The following is a 21,768-nucleotide window of genomic DNA, read 5'->3' as shown; positions in this document are numbered from 1 at the left end:
GATGGACTAGCTGCGTATCTGTCACCATCACCATGAGCATGGTGTGAAAGATGCATCTCCAAGTCTGTAGAAGAAAATCAGGTCCTCATCCATCCACAATAGGTATTTTTATGTCCGCTGAGAGACTTGCCAAGTCCACATGGCCCTGGGGCGTTGTTGGTGGTGGTTTGGGGTCGGTCTATCACTGGAAAATCTCCCCAATCTGGAGCTTCCACATGGAGAGCTGTCATGGACCTGGGGCGCATGGACGTCGAGTGCACTGTAGCTGGTGGACGCTGTCCAGGGTGACTCCATTGAATCCCTTGCAAGTGTTCATTTGAAGTGTGGCATTACAAAAGAAGAGATCACTTTGCACAAAAATGATCCACTCATCCAAGTTGGGAAACACTTGCATGTACAAGAAAAGCATTGTTTTATAGATGCCGCAGCAAATGTTAGCAACCTCAACAGTAGCAACAATTTGATTTTGAACATGAATTGTAATTTCCCTGAGATAATCACATTTTACAGTTCTAAATTCAGATGATAAAATACAGCCAAACCAATCTCCTCAAAACCTTGAGGAGCTGTTTTGTGTTTGTGGCATCTAACTTTAAAGTGATGGACAAGCTCCTGATGCATCTCATGGAGCAAGTGCCTTGTGTAAGAGAGGCTTTGTACAAAAAGTTTAGGGGTATTTTGGATTGCCTGTCATATGACGCATTCCAAATTGCTATTTTAGGCAAGTTGGGCACACCACCAAATACGTGAGCCCCTGAAATATAAACCTGCCAGCTAAAAATATGGCCAAACGTCATGGCTCATTTTCTCGCAATACAAAAGCTAAACATAAAGTTAATGCTTGATATTCTTCACCCAAGTGTCAAGGGCAAAATATCTCTTTTCGAAGTTTGACAATTACAAGAAGCAATCATCTCTCTCTCAAATCCGGAAGGCCAGCATTTGAAGACTGAGAACCTTCTCTTCCCTCTCTCCTTTCTTTCACAGCACTAGTGGGGTTGCCATTGCATGATCCAACCAATTCTTTCTGCTCGTTAGTAAGGGGAACCTCGTTACCAAGAGGCAGTGTTCGTTTTGGCCCATCCAATGCCACCCCCAGAACAAGGTTTTCCTCCAGCTGAGGTTTATTTGTTGAAGACACACCACCCAATGTTCGGTCTGTCTCTTGTCTAGATGATGATGGACCAGTTGATGATAATTCATGAACCTGTGGTTGCTTTGCATCTATGCAAAGGTCCCCCTCTTCTTTTACTTGACTTTGAAGCCCAGTGTTAATGGAACCTTCTTGTTCACTCGTCTCTGTAGTAGCCACCACAGAATTGGAGGCTGCAGAAACTTTATTTATGATGACCATTTTTGTTCCTGTAGAACGAGTCTGCTGTTCAACATTTTGGCTGAAGCTATTTTCATCACTTGTGACTTTTCCCTGGTCAGACAATTTACTACTCGTCTTTTCAGCTCTCTGCATTGCATCTTGACCTTTGGATTTTGATGCAACCTTCTCCGCCTTCTCACTCTGTGAAACGTCAGCAAGATGTCCTGATGCTGGAATATTGGCTGGAGGCTTTTCAAACGCTGCACCTAGCAAGGTAATATCTTTGGAATTAAGACCCATGGAATCAATTCCCTCCAACTGCGGCTTTGACTGTGACGAAACCGTCTCAGCATCCAAACCCCCACTTTTAATTTTTTCTTCAGTCATAGTTGCTTCCTGGTCTTTAACAGAGCATTCAGACATTCCAATTCCAGCATGTGATACATTAGTCATAGCAGTTACACCATCTTTTGTCTGTGTCGTTACACTGGTGGACTGATTTGTATCACCTCCATTTGTAACAGCAGTAGCTTCTACCAATAAGTAAGGCCTCCCATATGTCTCTGCAGAACGACTCATGTCCCGGAATGGAGCACTGCGAGAATCTGTCTCATCAAACAAGCGTTGAACTGAGCGAATGGGGGTAGCTAAGCGAGCATGGTGATGGCTAATAACTTTTAGCAAGTCCAGCAAAATAGTCTCCTGCAATCACATGTGGAAACCTTAACAAAGCATTTCCTTTATGGCTACAGCATCCTGACGGAGGATTAAACTGGCCAAGACTTTCACTGACCTTGACACGAAGATATTCTTCAAAGTGAGGAGTTTTCACAAAGCACGAGACAAGCACCTGTACCAAAAAATAAGTATGAATCCTCACGGCTGACAGACAGATATGCAGAATATATATCATAGCATGAACTTTAAAAGCGGTATTCCTGGTCCAAACTTGCTAAAGATCCTCATAGAAGCCAGAGAACTACAGCACAACAGAAACTAGCTTACTATCAAACTACTGCAGCTACTGATCTTCATCAGCACAGCAAGCACAAAAAAGGTTCGCATGTAATACACAAACCTTATAAAGCATCCACACAATGTATGTGGTGAACACCATATCACTAACCTCCCCGTGTTCACATGCACGAGCACCCATGATGTTTCATGAGTGCTAACAGCCAAAGAATTAAACTCATTATAGCGTTAATCCTCAAGATCCAGCATAGAAGAGAGACAAGAAATGTAACCCTAATCTACAGTATCTTGCAAAAGATGCTCATATATACAGATCTAAACTTAGATCATACTCATGCATGCCTATCTACTGATGCATGCAAAAGGTGAATTCGAATGTGGTCGATATGATTTTAAAACTCTGGTTGAGAACTGATGAGTTGATTTGGATTCTGATTGAAAAATGATGATTCCTGAATTTTGGTTGAAAAGCAATAAGCTGAGCAAAACCACAATGAGGATGAATGGGACGAGTCCCTGTGATGATGATTCGTAAACTGGAATGGCAATAATGACTTCAGCGAATCACTACTATGAGATTAGTGGATTGTGTTGACAGATTGCTACTGTTAACACTTGACCCAGTGGGTCAAGTTAAGGGATGACAAATTAAAAATCTGTATAATTGAAATTCCCATGGAGGACTGTTCAGATGGAAATTTCGGTCTAATGGACCATTATTGTGTTAAAGATATGAATGATATGATTTGAATGAATTGTTATCTGATGAAGAGTTCTATAAAAGGGACTTTTATCATAGGATTCTGTTGGGTTCACCAAACTATAAGGTGTCTTGCAGAATTCACCGCTGGCATGGATCTCTTCTCCTTTTTACGTTAGTCCCCTTGTTGCTGCCTTGTCCTGCCTTGGATTCTATGCTCCCCGTTCCTCCCTAACCCTCCCTCTTCTTCTGCCCATCACTTTCCAAGCACATGTTTCGCTTCCGGGTTCTTCTTCATCGGCAAGAGTAGGCGCTTCTGGTCTCCACCTTCCAGGTGGACTCCATGGCAGGCGCTTCTGGTCTTCACCTTCCAGGAGGACTCCATAGCAGAGCCACTCCGTCATCCCCAGCCGAGGCCGCCGTCCCTTGCCTATTTTCAGAGGCGGACCTCCAGCTCTTAGCTTTGACGGTATACTCCCTCACGGCCTCTTCTTTTGTTTGCAAGATTGTAGGGGCGCGGACACATCCGGGATTTGCTCCAGGCAACCCTCATCGGCAAGCCCGGCAAAATCACTGACATCCATTTTCTTGGGCTTGGCTACTCTCATGTGGAGTCTAATTCACCCATAAGGCTGATCGTGTGATGCAACACAGTCCCATCGCGATACGCAGTGCTCAAGCGTGAGATGGTGCCATGGCTTCAACCCTGCATCTGGCCCCCTGGCAAGTGTTTTCGGTTTCCCCATGACGATCTGCTTCCCCGGCCTACGGAAGGAGTATCACCCATATTCGATCAAATTGACGATCGATTTGGCAGGTTTTGGTGTCACATTAATCCGGTGCCATGTAGACATGAGTATTCCTTACAGCCGCCTTAAGGGCAAAGTTAGAGGTCGTATATGGGTAGTTTGGAGCCAATTTGGTGGCCCTATAGATGCCCGGAGGTGCCCAAGACATGCACCAATGGTTGGGACATATTATGGGCACAATATGAACACATTTTTTATGACTTTTTATGGCCTGAAAAGTGAAAGCCAACCTGATTATGACTTGCTATCAAAACCCTATATAAAGGCAAGTCATGGTCATTTCTATTGATTCAAAGACAGAGATTGTAGAGCCAAGACCAAGGATATGCAGTCTAACAATTTGGATCAGCCAAGTACATCTCCAAATTAGCGTTTTCCATTAACGTAGTGGAGGATAGTAAGCATAAGTTCATTCATAGCATTCATAGTCTAGATCTACATTGGATCTATGATAATCATTGTAATTACTCATTCATTCAGTAATATGTAGTAGTGGTAGTAGGTTAGGTAAAGAGTCTCTCTCTTCTCCTTCTCTCTACTTCTCTATGTCATGAGCATGTGATTAGCGTTAATCTTTATTGCTTTGTGTTAATCATCATTAAGCATGTTTCCGCATAGTAGTCATGTAACATTTGGAGTCCCCACAGATGGTTGCATCAATGGTGGCCAGATAGTGGGCATCCCATCGATCACAATCTGCATTGCCTCCCAAGAGGATCTTCCGCGGGTTCTTGCGCCTGTGGTGGAGACAAGGCATTTACAGCCAAGGATAAGGGTAAAGCAAAGAGCTTTAAGCATGGGGGACAAGAGTCTAGTAAGCTTGGTCATGGACAACCCTCTTCTGGTGGTGAAAAGTCTGACAAAGGGAGATGCAAACAAGCCTAAAAAGAAGGGCAAATTTCACTACTACCATAAGCCTGGCCACTACATCAATGAATGTAGAAAGCGGATTGCAAAAGAGAAAAAGCAAGATGCAAGCAATGCAGTAGCAGACTCTTCTGATGACAAAGCACAGCAATCGGCTAATGTAATTCAGGAAGAGTACACTTTTTTGGTCACATGCACTAGTGACACACCAAGTGCTTCAGACAATGAAATGTCTTGCATTGCATCTGACAGACAAGATGTATCATGGTATTTTGATAGTGGTGCTTCAAGCCACATCACTCCATGCAAAGATGTATTTCAGCACTTGGTTTATGCTTCAAATGGCCGCAATGTATCATGTGCAGATCATACCACATATCCAATAAAGGGAATTGGAAATGTCATACTTGTTGCAGCCAATGGTGCCAATATATGTATGACAAATGTGTTGTATGTTCCAGGGATAAAGAGAAATCTGCTCTCCGTCTCAACCATAAACGACCAAGGTTTAAAGGTTGAATTTGAAGATGGAAAGTGTTTGGTAAAAGACCCATCAAAGGGTTGTGAAATAATCACTTCCGGAACATGATACAAAGGCTTGTATAAGCTGGACAGCTATGACAAGCGTACTTACGATGCAAATACAGTGGCTGCCCACACTCCTGCTATGCATGATGCAGAGCTATGGCTTTTGCAGAAGCATCATATGGTTGATAATATGCCGCCTCTTGAGTCTCCAACAAGACATGTATGTGAGGGGTGTAGTTTGGAAAAGATGCATCGAAAACCATTCCCCAAGGATGGAGCTGTTAGAGCTGAAAGTAAATTACAGCTCATACACAGTGATGTATGTGGTCCAATGTAGACACCATCCATAGGGGGGCATCTTTATTTCGTCACATTCATTGATGACTACTCCAAGTTTGTTTGTGTTTACCCCTTGAAAGCGAAAGTAGAGGTGTTTACATGCTTTCGACACTTCGTAGCAATGGCTGAAAATATGTGTGGATGTAAAGTCCAAACACTCCGCTCAGATAGAGGTGCATTCAAGGATTATATGCTTCAAAAGGGCATCAAACACCAATGTACTGAGCCTTATACACCACAGCAGAATGGTGTAGCTGAGAGGAAAAACAAATCTCTCATGGAGATGGCAAGATTCATGGTGAAAGCACAAAAGTTGCCTCACAATTTTTGGATGGAAGCTATAATGTGTGCAACTCACGTGTTGAACAAGTGTCCACCAACAAAAGCTTAGAAAACCATAACACCATTTGAGGCTTGGTATAGCCGAAAGCCAAAAGTGGATTATATGCGTACATTTGGGTGTTTGGCATATGCACTTGTGCCAAAACAACTCCGAACAAAGCTAGATGATAAAGCAATGAAATGCATTTTTGTGGGCTACAGCAATGAGAGCAAAGGATACCGTCTTTATAATCCAACAACACGCCGGATTTTTGTCAGAAGAGATGTGGTATTTGCTGAAAATTCAGTACAGCCCATGTACAACTTGTATATGGTCATAATATAGGCATACAGGACATGTTTGATGGGCTATTACCCATTGCAATTAGGGGGATTCAGATCAACCAGCCCCTACACAAGAAAATCCTCATGTAGAACATGTGGAACAGCCAGCAATTCAGCCCCCTTCTATGGACGAAGTTGAAGATCTTGTCAGGGAAGAGCAAACAGCCATAGACACAGCCAAGTCAATGCCAAGATGGTTGCTGAAAACTTTGCAAGATAGCAAACTTGCAGCTCCACTGACAGGTAGAACGAGGGCTAGTTCCAGCCATGCATTGAATATGCATCATGGGGAGTCTGCATTAGCCATGGGTGGTCTCTTTGATTTAGAAGAGCCTTCTTCTTATGAAGAAGCACAGGAGAATGAGCACTGGGTGCAAGCCATGCAGGATGAAATCTCTTCTATCATGAAGAATAATACTTGGGATCTTATGGACTTACCGAAAGGCAAGAATGTCATTGGAACAAAGTGGGTGTACAAAGTCAAAAGGAAGTCTGATGGTACTATTGACAAGTACAAAGCAAGACTTGTGGCTAAAGGCTATTCTCAAAAAAAGGGAATAGATTATGAGGAGGCTTTTGCTCCTACTTCGAGAATGACTACAATCCGATCAGTCATTGCATTGGCTGCACATAAAGAATGGAAACTGTATCAATTGGACATCAAAACTGCATTCTTAAATGGGGATTTATAGGAGGAAGTATATGTAAACCAACCCATTGGTTTTGTAGTTCCTGGTGAGGAACATAAAGTATGCAGGTTACACAAAGCATTGTATGGGTTAAAGCAAGCTCCAAGAGCTTGGTATGATAAAATACATGCTCATCTAACCAGCCAAGGTTATGTGAATAGTCCAGCTAAAAGCACATTGTATGTGAAGAAAACCGGTGCCAATATTCTCATAGTCATCTTGTATGTAGATGACATGCTCATAACAGGGACTAGCAAAGCACAAATTTCAGATTTCAAGGCTGATTTGAAAGCTGAATTTGATATGTCAAATTTGGGGCCTTTACACTACTATCTCGGCATATAGTTTATGCATAGAGATGATGGCATTGTTATGCAGCAAACTAAGTACATAAAAAGTTTGCTAAAAAGGTTTCACATGGATGAATGTAAGCCAATTTCTACTCCAGTAGAACCAGGTGTACGGCTTACTATGCATGATATTGGAGTGCCTTTTGAGGCTGGAATTTACAGCCAGGCAATGGGATGCCTCATTTCCTTGTGTAACACGAGGCCTGACATATCTTTTGGGGTGTCTTTGTTAAGCAAATTCATGCACAACCTAGGCACAAAGCATTGGCAAGCAGTCAAACGCATTTTTCATTATCTTCAGGGTACCCTAGATCTTGGCTTGTTCTATCCCAGGGGAGCAGCTTGTAGCTTTATGCATACAGTGATTCAGATTGGGCTGGTGATTATGATACTAGGCAATCCACCACTGGGAATTGTTTTTTTCTTAGCAGTTCATGTCTTGGTTGAGCAAAAGCAACCCACTCTTGCCACATCTACTTGGGAGGTTGAGTACATGGCAGTCTTCATAGCAGATTGTGTATGGTTGAGGAGATTATTGGCAGATATTCGTGAGTGTCAGCATACACCCACCACCATTCTCACTGATAGTCAGAGTGCTATGGCCGTGGCACGAAATCCCGTATTTCATGCACGTACCAAGCACATTGAGATTCATTATCAGTATGTCAGAGAGAGGCTACATGCAGGGGAGATCAGTTTATCTTACTACCCTACACAGGATAAAGTTGCAGTTCTGTTCACAAAGGCTTTACCTCGAGAGAAGTTTGTAGCTTTCCACAAAGCTTTGGGCTTACTCTCATACAGAGAGTGATCTGCTACCTTGTACAGGTTCACACTTCCACTACGGGAGAGATTTGTAGGCATATGCTCACTTATGGTAGTGCTACGTGTGAACAGATCTTAACCAAGGGTACTTTTTCCCATGTGGTTTTTCCTCTTGGATATCAAGTGTGAAAGGACACTCTATCCATATAACTTTTGTACTTCTATATTATATGGATGTGACTCACATGCAAGGGTTGACTTGCATTTGTGATCACCACACATTTTGTGTCTAGCTCGCTCTCTCTCTCTCTTCTATGTGAGCTTCTTCTTCCTGCATCTAACCCTACTCTGCAGGAACCCTAGCTGTGTGTGAGTGTGTGAGTCCCCCAACAGTAAAGGGAACCATAAATACTTTTTCCCTGAAACCATCTCAAGGTAAATAACAACACACTATTCTCCTTGTACAGTCATACAAGGGTTAGTGAACATCAAAAGCACTTCATAGTAAATCGCAAAAGTACCAACTTTGCAAACTCGAAGTATACTTAGCTTTTATTTTCCTGATTCGATCATGTGACATGAGGGTTATGAACCCACCATGCCAGCCAAAAGATATTTCCTCATATCGGTTGCCTTTGAGCATGATAATAAGATCCATAAATCAAGCATAAATAGCCAATTCCATATAGAAGAGAATACAAGCAATAAAGCCAATTCCACGATTGCAAAATAGATTCTAAGAATCCATAAATCATATTGTCTTTTACACATGCCTTGATGCAGGACTGCTCCCATAAGTGGATAGGCCCTGTGTATTTAACTACACTAATAGCCAGTGTTCATACCCCAACAAGATCGTCTTCACACAAGCGTAAGAAAAAGCCAATGCTCTAATACCAATGTAACTTCCGAGGTTTCGCAAAACACTTGACAATTAATTCAATTAAACATTGAAATCAGCCACAGCCTTAAACATATGCCGCTTAATCCCAAAAAAAAAAACACAAAGTTTACAGTACTTACCTCAAGGGGATTAGAAAGACAAGAAACTATAAACTGTAAACGAAAGATGTGCACAATTGACACCGCATACAGGCCGGAATGGGCCAACCCCCCCCCCCCCCCTTCCCCCTTGGAGTATTTTATTACCCAAGGAGAAAATATGTAACTTGGTTGAACACAATTCTAATCAATACACTTAAATACATGGACAACATGCTCAATACAAGAAGCAATTTGCTGAATTGACAAGACACACACCTTACTTGGGACTGCATATAAGATTCTTGCTAAGACAGTGAGCATCAAATTGCAGCCAATTTTGCAGGATGTCATTCATGATACTCAGAATGGATTCTTACATGGCAGGAGCATCTTGGATAACATTTTCTCATTTTGGGAGGCCGTCGAATGGGCTAGAGCGAGCAATCAGCCCTTAGCCATTATGCTCTTGGATTTTGAGAAGGCCTATGATAGAGTGGATTGGGACTTCCTTGAGGGTACTCTTAGCCATATGGGCTTCTCTCAGAGATGGATCAAGGGAGTTTCATGCATGTATCGTGATGCCCACAGTAGAGTGCTCGCTTGCGGTGATAGAGGAGAGTGGTTTCACATTTCTCGCTCAGTATGGCAAGGTTGCCCTTTAGCCCCATTATTATATATCATAGTTGCAGAGGCCATGAGCATCTTTCTCTGCTCCACTGCTGGTATTTCTGGATTGAGGTTGCCTCTTCGTAGTCAAGAGGAATTGGTTGACTCTGAGTTAGATGATGACACAACCATGTTCTTGGAGGCTTCACATATATGCTTGGTTCCTTCCGGGTAGCACTAGAGGAGTTCTATTGGTAGCAGGGGCACTCATTAATTGGCACAAATCTGTTGGTTTTTGGATTAGTGATTCACCGAGAGTTGCTTGGGGTGCAGATCTTGGTTTTACTTGGATCAACAGAGAATGCACTGCTAGATATTTGGGATGCCAAGTTGGGATTGATATTTCTCCTGCACAACAGTTTGCTCCGGTACTTATGAGTATTCAAAAGAAGCTCCTTCATTGAAGCTCCAGGAGATTAGATTTAGTTTCCAAAGCTTTGGTGGCTAATCAGATATTGCTTGCCTCAGCTTGATTGATTGCCTCTTGTTGGTGCTTCTCTCGTGCGTGCATTGGTCAATTGCGGAGATTGATCCACAATTTTCTCTAGTCAGGTTTGGATGGCACCTCAGACACTCGTGCCAGGGAAGCTTGGCTCACAGTTATTCAGCCCAAACAAGAGGGGGGCTTGAATATTATCGATCCAGATATTCAGTGTAGCGCGTTGCTCTGCAAACTTGTGGTCAAAGGTTTCCTACCAGGCACTGAGCCTTGGAAGGATTTTTTCTTGTCTCAGATTTCCGAATGTACACCCCGGGTCGGGAGAGACTAGATGCCCAACACACGATTTTTGTTCACAGAGGCTGGTATCAGGACACCATCTTCCCCTCTTATTGCAGCCATTGTCAGAGCATGGAGAAGCATGAGATCTTTTTTGCGACAAAGGCTTCCTAGGTCTTTGGATGAGGCTGACCAACAACCTATTATGTGGAACGAGCTCATCAGGGATGAGGCCGTTCGGCCACTTGGTGCATCTCGTTATATACAGTAGTTAGGATGGGAGAGATATGCATACACAGTTCTTGCTTGGAAGACCTTTAAGAGTCTTCCAGAGGTTCAGAGAGCTGCAGAGCTATGATCTCTCTCCAGTGATACAGCGAAGATATTGGCATAGACTTTGGCACTCATACAGAAGGAGCTAGATCTCTCATTTCTTTTGGTTATTCTTACATGGTGGTCTCCCCACCAATCAGTGGAGATCAGTTTTCGGTGTAGCACCTTCCTGTCCTAGGTGTGCGGCAGATTCTGAGACTGTACAACATTGTTTATGGAGATGCAGCACAGCACAACAAATTTGGGATTCTCCAACTTATGGGCAAATTGAGTGGCCGAGCCATGCATGTGACTTGGGGGGGCAGTTGCTTGGCTCTCCCAGTCGGGTCCGCAACATTTTTATGAGGGCAATGGTACAGATTCTGCTATTTTCATTCGTAGAGGTATTGCCCATCATGGTTTATTGCAGGATATTCCTCACTCTGATTATACACCCCCCAGACAGAGGATTGACACCAGTTGGGAGATTGTTGCCAGTATTACAGCAAGGCAGATCTCGAGAGCTAGATGGACGGAGGCTACTAAGAGTGTCCAGATTTTTCGGTCTCAGTGCATTAGTACTATATGGGGTGATATCATCCATACTCTTATGGCTACTTGGGCTTGCATTCAAAGGCCCTCTCGTTCTGCGCAGGCGAAGCGCGTGATATTTATGCGCGAGTGGGACCATGGCATCTTCTTTTCCTCTAGTACCACAAGTCTTACATGGCATCATGATGCTCCTCAGTGATTGAAATCACCTTACATATTGGGGTAATTCTATTCTTTTCTGGCTTATAGCTGTGATTGTTGTATGTTTTCTTTCATACTTAATAGAAATCTCTTTCTGAAAAAAAAAAGCATTTTTTCAAAACACCTAATTTTATCGTACGATAAGAAAAAAATTTATTTCGTACCGTATTTTCCCGTACGGTATCGTATCGTACAAACTGCACGGTATTGTACCTGACAACTATGTGTGTAGGAGAGTGAATGGCACCCGAAAACACTCTTGGAAGCTTGGAAAACACCCTAGCAAGCTTGGATATGGAGTTGGGAAGGAGAAAGTGCAGAAAATACAGCCCGAGAGGCCTCATGAAGAAGGCGCCTTCTTCTAGAGAGAGAGAGGGAAGAGTGAGGTGGTGAGTTTCCACTCTAGGTGGCAAGTAGGTGCTTTGTGGAGCAAGCTAGAACAGACACATGGCTGGTCACTCCCTTTGTACAAAGGGGATAAGGCTTGGGCAATGGACATTGGGTTTTGTCCACCTCGGGACATCAATGTGTGAACACCGGGTTGGTCATAAGTTATAAGTGAGTTTTGGTCACCCAAAACTTAGTGAAGTGTGTACACACTCACTTATAAATTAGTGCTAATTCCTAAGGCTAGGTTTATGACCAATACTTACCACCTGTCACATGCCACATAACCATGTCCGCAGACAGTTTCACACGCACGGTTCACGGGCAGGCGTCCCCTTACCCGAAACTACACATTGGTCAAGCAAGCATGAAAATAGCATGCAATTTCAATTGCAAGCAAGCACATAAAGATACTATGCAATGCAGCATTGGTATGGACAATCACCGTTCATGAGACTATACCAAAAGACGTGCTCTAGGCAAGTACACGAGGTACCAGACCCAATGGAACACCAATCCGCCAGGCATTTCCGGGCATGTACACAGAGGCACAAGTCCCAACGTAAAGCCAAGTCCATAGTATCACATGAGTGGCATTAATCCCCGACATATACAACTGCCATGGACACCAGTCCAATGTACATACATGAGAAAGCACGGGTGGACCAATTGGGTGACCAATTGAAATCAGCCCCAAGAAGTGCATGAATTACAACCAAGAGCTCTTTCTCATAAATGCCAAGAGATAGCTCTGCATCATGCAATCTACGGCTCTCATAAGCCACGGCATGTCCTTCTTGATTTAGGATAGCTCCTATGCAATTTCCAGATGCATCACATTCCACACTAAAAGGCTTTTACAAATCTAGAATGATCAACACTGGACTATGAGTAGTTGCATCTTTCAATTTGAGGAATGCATCCCTCTCTACATTGGTCCATTTGAATGTAGCCTTCTTTGTCAAATCATGCAAAGGAGAAGCAATCCATGCGAAGTACCAAATGAACCCACGGTAATAAGAGCATAATCCAAGAAAACTAAGGATCTCGTGGACGGAACTCAATTCGGGCCAATTCCGAATCGCATCATTCTTTGCAAGATCCATCCGCACTCCATCTTTGGACACAATATGCACAAGATAATGTATCTCTAACATGTATAACTCACTCTTCCTTGCATTTATGAAGAGTTTATGCTTATGGAGTTCTTCAAAAACAATAGCCAAATGAGCTCTATGTTCTTCTTCGGTCTTCGAGAAGACTAGGATGTCATGAAAGAAGACACCTGTAAATTTCCTGTACCCACGGAATATGCGATCCATCATTCTATTCAATGTAGCCGGGGCATTCGTAAGACCGAAAGGCATAACAAGATATTCATAAAGCCCAAATGCTGTCCAGAAAGAAGTTTTGTGTATATCCTCACGCACTACGCACATGATGATACCCACTCTTCAGATCAATTCGGCTAAAGCATGCCAATCCATCCAACTTGTCAAGGATATCGTCTATGCGTGGAATCAGAAACCGATTCTTGATGGTGAGCTTATTCAAAACTCTATGATCCACACACATACGAAAGGATGCATCCTTCTTTTGAACCAAGAGGACGGGCGAACAATATGGGGAAGAGCTTGACTGAACCAAACAATTCTCAAGAAGCTCATTTACCTACTTCATGATCTCCTCTTTATGCACTTACACGATAGGCTGGCCTATTAGGTGGTGAGCTACCTAGCACAAGATCAATGCGATGATATTCCGGATGTATGGATGGCAACTCATTTGGTAACTCATCAGCAAAACAAGCAAGAATTTCAACCTATTATTACTAAGAGTGTTTACATGCACATTATTTTCCTCCAAATGATCCCGTACAAAAATCAAGAACGCAAAAGCACTCTTTTTCATTACTTTCTTAATTTGTACATGAGATACAAGGGGAATGGTATCACCCTCTTCACTAGCATCAATTACATGCTCTCGGCCTTTATGCATGAAGGTGATCCTGTTAGTCTTGTAAGCCTTGCAGGGATCAATGCGCGTGTGCCAAGGCTTTCCAACCAATACATCACAGCCATTTAAAGGCACCACAAGAAAGTCGTCATGATCCACATAGCCTTGAATGTGTATGCGCAACTTGCCAATAATAGACATAACTTGCACTTCTTTACCAACAAAGGCAGCCCCTCCTTCAATTTGAGGATCCATGTTCTCCACTTCAATACCCAAAGCAGTTGCCATCTGCGTAGATATGAAGTTCTCAGTTGCACAATCATCAAAGCGGACTGATCCTTAAGCTGTCCCCAAGCTTTACATACAACCCTGTCTTTGCTATCATGTGAAGTGTTGCCCTGCACATCCGGAACCATATGCACATTGGGCTTTGATGCATTTGCATTATCGTGCTTCTTCTTGTTTGGGCATGCATTTGCAATATGCTCAGTGCTACCACAGCAAAAGTATTTTCCCTTGCTCATACATTACTTTTTCTACTCCGGAGTGAGACCATAGTGCCTTACTTTGAAGGGACGCTTCTTGGTAGAGTTATTTTTAGCCTTTGGACCATTTTTATCTTGGTTTTGGTCCTTTTTAGGTGGCTGTCCATTATTTTTTAGGTTTTGGATCGTCGTCTCTTTGCCTTGAAATGAGGGTTTAGCCTTATTGAATCAACTCAATTTGAGTTCCAATTGCTCCATGTGGCAGTGGCGGCTGCGATTCATTGGTATAAGGTGTGACCAAGATACATTTGTAGTGCCGCTTTGTACATGGGTTGCAATCCCGATTGAAACCTTCTCTTCCTTTCCGCGTTGGTGACATGCATAAATGGAGACACCTCCAAAAGCACTTTCCAAAACTTTTGTATATATGCATTCACTATTTTCCCCTCATTTTGCTTCACCCAATCCCATTTCATTGTTATCTCATTCAATACATTGGGAGGCAAGAATTGGACATAGAACCTCTCCTTGAACTCTTTCCATGATCTAACAGGATTCGGTGAGAGCTTCTCCGTGAGCCACCAATGGGCAGCAGTGCCTTTCATGAATATGCTTACATGCCGGATCATGGATTTCTGAGTGAAATCCTCATCACTGAAAGCAATATCAAACTGGGCAATAAAAGCAAGTGCCTTTGATGCATCATATTCTCCATGATATGCGTCAAACTTCACAGATTTGTCTCCCACTTTAAAGTCACAAGACTTTGATGCATGTGCATGCATCTCAACATGTTTTCCCCTATGTTTGTCCATTGGAACAGTGCCTGTGATTGGCATTATTTTAGGAGCAAAAGGCGATGCATAAGGCATAGATACATGTGCCCTGTAAGCATGAGGCATGGCTGGCCCCTCAACATGCATTGGTGCATTTTCAACCATAGCTTCTCTCTCACACGCACACTCGAAAGCCTGAGTGGCATGAGAGATACGCGGAATACCTCCACCAACAGGAAATTACAGCCCATGTTGCATGTGTTGTGCATGCAAATTTTCAACCGGCAATGGCATTTGACATACATTTTGACCACTGCCATAAACATTGCATCCTTCACACGAATACATAAGATACTCTTGTATGGCGTGAAGTCGCCGATGGTTCCTCTCCCACATCATGGAGATTCATCCTCTTAGACATAATTTCTTGTTTAGGCACCTATGGGAATTACAATACATGTGGGATGGTTGCCTTTTCTGCATAGGCATCCCCAGTACGACTACGAGCCAAGTATGTACGTGCTGTATCCCTCGGTTGCATGTGCAACTCTTGAGCAATCATTGCCATTGCATGATCCATATAACATTCAGCCTTCTTGGCTTTCAAACGGTCATATACCAACGGATCCTCGCGGCAGTAAAGCTTCAATTCTTCTTGTTGTGCATGGAGAAGAGCCTGCATACAAGTAAGTTCAGCCTTAACACTATGGACTCTTCTTCCTGCATTTCCCACATATTCATGTTTCCTAGTGTGCACCACATGAGTCTGCTCATCCTATAAAGCACTGGAGGCATGCATTTCATTGTCCCTGCCTCTTGTGTTAGCATCTCCAACATTCACTGTATGGCTGTCCATAGTGTTCTAAGTGTAGAGATACCTAGTGTTCATGGTGATCATCTTTCACGATAGAAGTAAAAGCGAACCGTATACTCTGATACCAATGTAACTTGGCAGAACACAATGCTAATCAATACACTTAAATACACCAAGATTTAACAGACAACATGCTCACTACAAGAAGTAATTTGCTGAATTGACAAGAGACGCACAATGAGCCGGAACGACCAACCCCTCCCTCAAATAAAGTATTATATTTATCTTGGGAGAATCAAGTACATAGTGTCATGGGCATTTCTCACTAAATTTCCATACCAATGCATATGAATACAGTATTGCAAACAAGGTGATTATCGGTGTAGACTTGCAGCTCACATTACCCTCTCAAGTGCCCATGTTCCCAACCATCTGCTCTCTATTGTTCCACCAACACATGGTAGGAACAATCTGCAAGAGAGCACGTATGACAAGAGAACACTACACAGGGTATGTGATCTTGTAATCCGGTTCCTCTCTCGTGCTACTTGCTTCCATATTTAAGCATAAAAGCTTTCCAATTGCAAGGAAGTCGATGAAAGCGGAAGTCTTCGCGATGGAAGTGCTTGGAGTGTTGAAATCTTCGATTTGTTGCAATTCTTCACGACCAAATTCTTCAAGAGGATGAAGGGAATCCTGGGAAAGCTTCCCCTATGGTTCAACTTGAGAAATAAAAGCCTGAAATTAGGATTTTCAGCAAAAAAACCAGAAATTACAGTAAGAAAGAGAGCTGTTTTGCTGAATTTGAGTCATTGGGAGTGTGTAGGAGAGTGAATAGCACCTGGATATGGAGTTGGGAAGGAGAAAGTGCAGAAAATACAGCCCAAGAGGCCTCATGACGGAGGTGCCTTCTTCATGAGAGAAAGGGAAGAGTGAGGTGATGAGTTGTCCACTCTAAGTGGCAGGTATGTGCTTTGTGGAGCAAGCTAGAACAGACACATGGCTGGTTACTCCCTTTGTACAAAGGGGATAAGGCTTGGGCGGTAGACATTGGGTTTTGTCCACCTCGGGACATCAGTGTGTGTGAACACCGAGCTGGTCATAATTTATAAGTGAGTTTTGGTCGCCCAAAACTTAATGAAGTGTGTACACACACTTATAAATTAGTGCTAATTCCTAAGGCTAGGTTTATGACCAATACTAACCACCTGTCACATGCCACAACCACCTGTCGCATGCCACATAACCATGTCAGTAGACAGTTTCACACGCACGGTTCACGAGCGGGCACCCCCTTACCCGGAACTACACATTGGTCAAGCAAGCATGAAAACAACATGCAATTTCAATTGCAAGCAAGCACATAAAGATGCTATGCAATGCAGCATTGGTATGGACAATCCCTGTTCATGAGACTATACCAAAATAGACGTGCTCCAGGCAAGTACACGAGGTACCAGACCCAATGGAACACCAATCCACCAGGCATTTCCGAGCATATACACAGAGGCAAAAGTCCCAACGTAAAGCTAAGTCCACAGTATCACATGAGTGTCATCAATCCCCGGCATATACAACTACCATGGACACCAATCCAATGTACATACATGATGAGAAAGCACGGGTGGACCAATTGGGTGAACAAATGGTGACAAAATATCATGTACAAGCTTTGAGGGCCTTACTCTCCCCACGGGAGATGCTGGATTATCCATATACAAATGCCATAACACAATCCAACACGAGGCAACCATAGAATTCAGCTAGCACATAGGCTGTAGAAATGCTGAGCCAACAATATAATCCATATACCTCCGTGTGGGTACAAATTCTTCCCCAAAAACCACGGGTCTTCGTGCAATAGAGCCGGTTCAGCCAATACAGCTCTCCATTCAACCAGTACAGCAATAACATGCACTGGTACAACACGTACAATGACTGGTAGAGCAGGTGCAATGGCTGGTACAGCCGGTACAATGGCTGGTACAACAAGTGCAGTGGTTGGAAATCTTAATAAAATGATTAAATACCGTTGCCTTCAATATTTCTTCACGACATAGTCACCAGAAACGTTTCGGGGTTTTTGACGTTTCAAGGTTTTTGGGGTTTCGGGACAACGTTTTGGCCTTCGGCTAAGAAACGCCAAGGTTTTGGTTTTTTTTCTATATCATTTTGCATTGCTAAAGTTCCAAACAATAGGAACTTTAAACATTTTGAGAAACTTTTTTTTTTGAGAAACCAAAAAAAATAGGAGTTTCTGAAACGTTTCAAGGTTTCGGGGTTTCTCACTCTAGAAATGCGTTTTCATGTGACTATGCTTCACGATGGAAGCCTTCAAAACAGGTGCCAACAGCCGGTATACTTCATGGGCAGCCTTCAAGAGAGAGAGAAAGAGAGCAACCATCATTAGGGCAGCTTGTAACAGTTGTAGAGGCTAGTGTGCAGCAAGTGAACCTCCTCCAAATGAAGAGAAAGGGCTCCAATTTATAGATCTGGGCCTCCCATGAGCTAAAATGGCAAGAGAAGGCTATATAATGACAAGTAGAGAGCCACACAATAGCTGAAGTGACAAGTGTGAGGCCACTTGTCTTACTTTGATCCACTTTCTTGCCACATGTCCCAATCTAAGAGATGGGTCCTTCCATAAACTCTCTCTAAAAATATCCCAACTGGTAGCCCATTTGTCATAGGTACTTCGGCAACTCTTGGTATTTACTCAATTCCAAACGTAATGACGCGAACAAAATTTCCATCGGAGTCGGGCCAAAAAAAGCAACTCTCCTAAATTTTAGGAGTGTGATACTTTGTATTCTAGTATAATCCCCCATTCCCAAAGCTTGTACTTTCCAAATATTTAGACATCCTGGAGTCCACCAGACCCCTTTCATACTCGGAAATGTCCAAGCTTGTGACATCACTTGGCGGCCCCTGGACTCCCAGGGTACGATGGATCTTCACGGAGGCCCGATTCCAAGGCCTAAGCACCGCCTTTGAGAAAACATATGCAGCCAGTTTGATGAGAGCTTGGGGCCAAGCCAGCCTTCCAGCAACTCCCCCCCAGCCTCGGACGAGGAGAGACTCCGCTAGCTCGTTGATCTGCTGCCTCTTCAAGATGCCTAGCAGTCACCCTCTGGGCTCGCATTCTCACATAGCCTAAGGCCCCCTTATCTCTAGTTCGGCCAAGTGTCTTGGTGAGTGGACTAGTTTCAGGTGACTTCCTCACGAGGCTCAGGACAGACGCCTCGCTGAGATCCAAGGCAAAGAGCAGATAGTATCCCCCCGATTGGTAGACCCATCACCCCCCCCCCCCCCCCCCCCAGTGGCTGGGAGCTTTCACGCGGCACAACATCCCTCTAGCCATGTTAGGTTCGGACGGGGGACGAGCTCTCATTTTCTCAATCCGATGTCATGGACGTCTGACCCTCTCTCCCAACAAAGGACTAGCAATGGCTCACTTCAAAGGGTCAGATCATCGCCTTCCATAAGCACGCCACATCCCCCCCCCCCCCCCGCCCCCCCCCCCCGGGATGCAAGTAGCACCACCCCCTTTTTTCACTACTCAGCGAGGCTAGGCCACTGGATCCAAATGCATGAGATCGACCGTACTCCCGCTTCAGCAGACCACCCATCCCCCTAGGACTGTGAAAACAGTATTTTATCCAGCCCTAAAAGGATATTTTTCTGAATTTTTAGGTTTTATTTCATGTTTTGTTCTTTGCTGCTGGCCGACAGCCTTTATCCTGGCTGAACACAACCCCACACACTATATATATCCTTGCCTCGTCACTTCACCACTCGTACCACTTCATAGACATATTCGGTACCACTTTTGCTGCTGTTGCTGCTGCCGGGGACTCCACATCATCTACTTCATCATCATCGGCTCTTCAGGTCAGCACATCAGCGTTTTACATCAGGCCACACCTTGGGACAGCAGCCCACTCTCTGCTACAGGTCAGTACATCAGCGTTTTATATCAGACCACACTTTGGGACAGCAGCCCACTCTCTGCTACAGTAGAGGACTTCAGCGTTTTTCCTCAGCTCACGGGAAAGCATCCCACTCTCTGCTACACAGTACAGCACTTCAGCGTTTTAACACCAATACCTATCTTGGGACAGCAGCCCACTCTCTGCTAGAGTTTATCATCGTTTTTCTTCTTCAATTTACCTTGGGACAGCAGCCCACTCTCTGATCACCATCTCACATCATCGGGACGGCAGCCCTCTCTGCTTATCTTCACCAGCGACCACCTCACTCAGGTATTGCAGCACCCTTGTCACCAGACTTGCACCACCACCACTCTTCGGGACGGCAGCCCTCTCTGCTCCTCACCTCACTCAAGCATCGGAGCACCCTTGTCACCAGAGCTTGCACCACCACCACTCGGGACGGCAACCCTCTCTGCTCCTCCCCAAGAGTCTGCGTCCCTTCCGCTGCACACTACCACCTTGAAGGTCCGGGAAAGGATTAGGGTTAGCACACAGTAGAGCAAACACACACACACAGTGAGAGAGAGAGTGAGTCGTGCAGCTCCTATGATTCTATACTAAAAATGAGGTACAATCCCACCACATAAAGGTGACCCTAAAAGATAAGGGTTCACATGGGCCGGCCATAAGTGTGCCGGGTGGACCAAATAACTAATAAACTGAACTAGAGTGAACTGGGGGAAAAAACCTCCACTAACTGAAGTAAAAAGTGCCCCAGTGGTCCTAGACTGATCACTAGCACTCCCGTGGGTGCATACAGACGTGTAAAACCCAACAAACCCCCCTGGAGTGATATGTGATCACTGTAAATATCAAGCACCAAGAGGCTGTAAGTGCAAGGCAGTGCGAAAAGCCTCGAACTTTTCTCTGGAAAGTGCCTTGGTGAAGATATCTGCCACATTCTGATCTGTAGGACAGAAGATCAGACTGATATCACCTGCATGGAGTCTCTCCCGAACAAAGTGATAGTGGATCTCGATGTGTTTCGTGCGAGCATGAAACACAGGATTCCTGGCCACTGCAATGGCACTCTGACTGTCACTGTAAATGGTAGTAGACTCCTCTACTAATACATCCATATCAGTCAATAACCTGCGTAGCCAAATGCATTCCACTGTAGTAGTGTATGCGGCTCTGTATTCTGCCTCACAAGATGAACTGGCAACTGTGGTTTGTTTCTTGCTTAACCATGAAATGCATGAAGAGCCAAGAAAGAAACAAAACCCACTCGTGGAACGGCGAGAGTCAAAATCACCTGCCCAATCTGAATCACTGTAAGCATGTAGAGGCATAGACCCCCCTGTGGCATACCATAGGCCAAAGGTCTTGGTGCCCTGCAAGTAACGGAATACACGCTTGACAGCCTGCCAATGTGACATATGTGGGCTGTGCATGAATCTGCTGAGCTGAGAGACTGCAAACTGAATATCTGGCCTCGTATTACACAAGTATATGAGGCAGCCCACAGCCTGTGCATAGGTGGTAACATCAAAAGAATCACTGTCATCATGGATGGACAGTTTCAGCCCCGTTTCCATAGGAGTGCTCATGGGCTTGCAATCCTGAAATTTAAACTTTCTCAGAAGTGTATCCACATACTGAGATTGCATCATACCAATACCCCTATCATTCTGCACAAACTGGATGCCCAAATAGTAATGTAAAGGCCCCAAATCAGACATGTCAAATGTCTGTTGCAATACCCTCTTGAAAGCTGCAATTTCATCGTCATGTGATCCCATAAGCAAGAGATCATCCACATATAGACTGATGATCAGCAGATATGTCAATGTTTTTTTAACATACAAAGTGGCTTCGGATGGACTATTCACAAAGCCCTGGTCAAGTAGGAAGGCATCTATCTTTGCATACCAAGCTCGAGGAGCTTGTTTCAAACCATACAAGGCCTTTTTCAACCTGCA

General features: G+C 44.0%; 1 protein-coding gene across 7 annotated transcripts in view; it reads right to left on the bottom strand.

The window, feature by feature from the left end:
- Window positions 1–395: 395 nt before the first annotated feature.
- Window positions 396–21,768, bottom strand: part of LOC147640521 (mechanosensitive ion channel protein 2, chloroplastic-like) — a 100,752-nt gene continuing 79,379 nt past the window's right edge. For all 7 annotated transcript variants that reach the window (XM_086781588.1, XM_086781604.1, XM_086781597.1 and 4 more), the window contains 2 exons: window positions 2,109–2,165; window positions 396–2,017 (listed from right to left, as the gene is read on the bottom strand). In XM_086781588.1, the coding sequence (XP_086637714.1) occupies window positions 911–2,017; window positions 2,109–2,165 (1,164 nt within the window). In that variant the 3' untranslated portion in view covers window positions 396–910. The remainder of the gene's footprint in view (window positions 2,018–2,108; window positions 2,166–21,768) is intronic.

Source organism: Cibotium barometz, chromosome 3 (assembly GCF_041138505.1).
Source record: "Cibotium barometz isolate CiBa-2024 chromosome 3, ASM4113850v1, whole genome shotgun sequence".
Lineage (NCBI taxonomy): Eukaryota > Viridiplantae > Streptophyta > Polypodiopsida > Cyatheales > Cibotiaceae > Cibotium > Cibotium barometz.
Note: the sequence above shows the minus strand (reverse complement) of the source record. Positions and strands in the feature narration are given on the sequence as shown.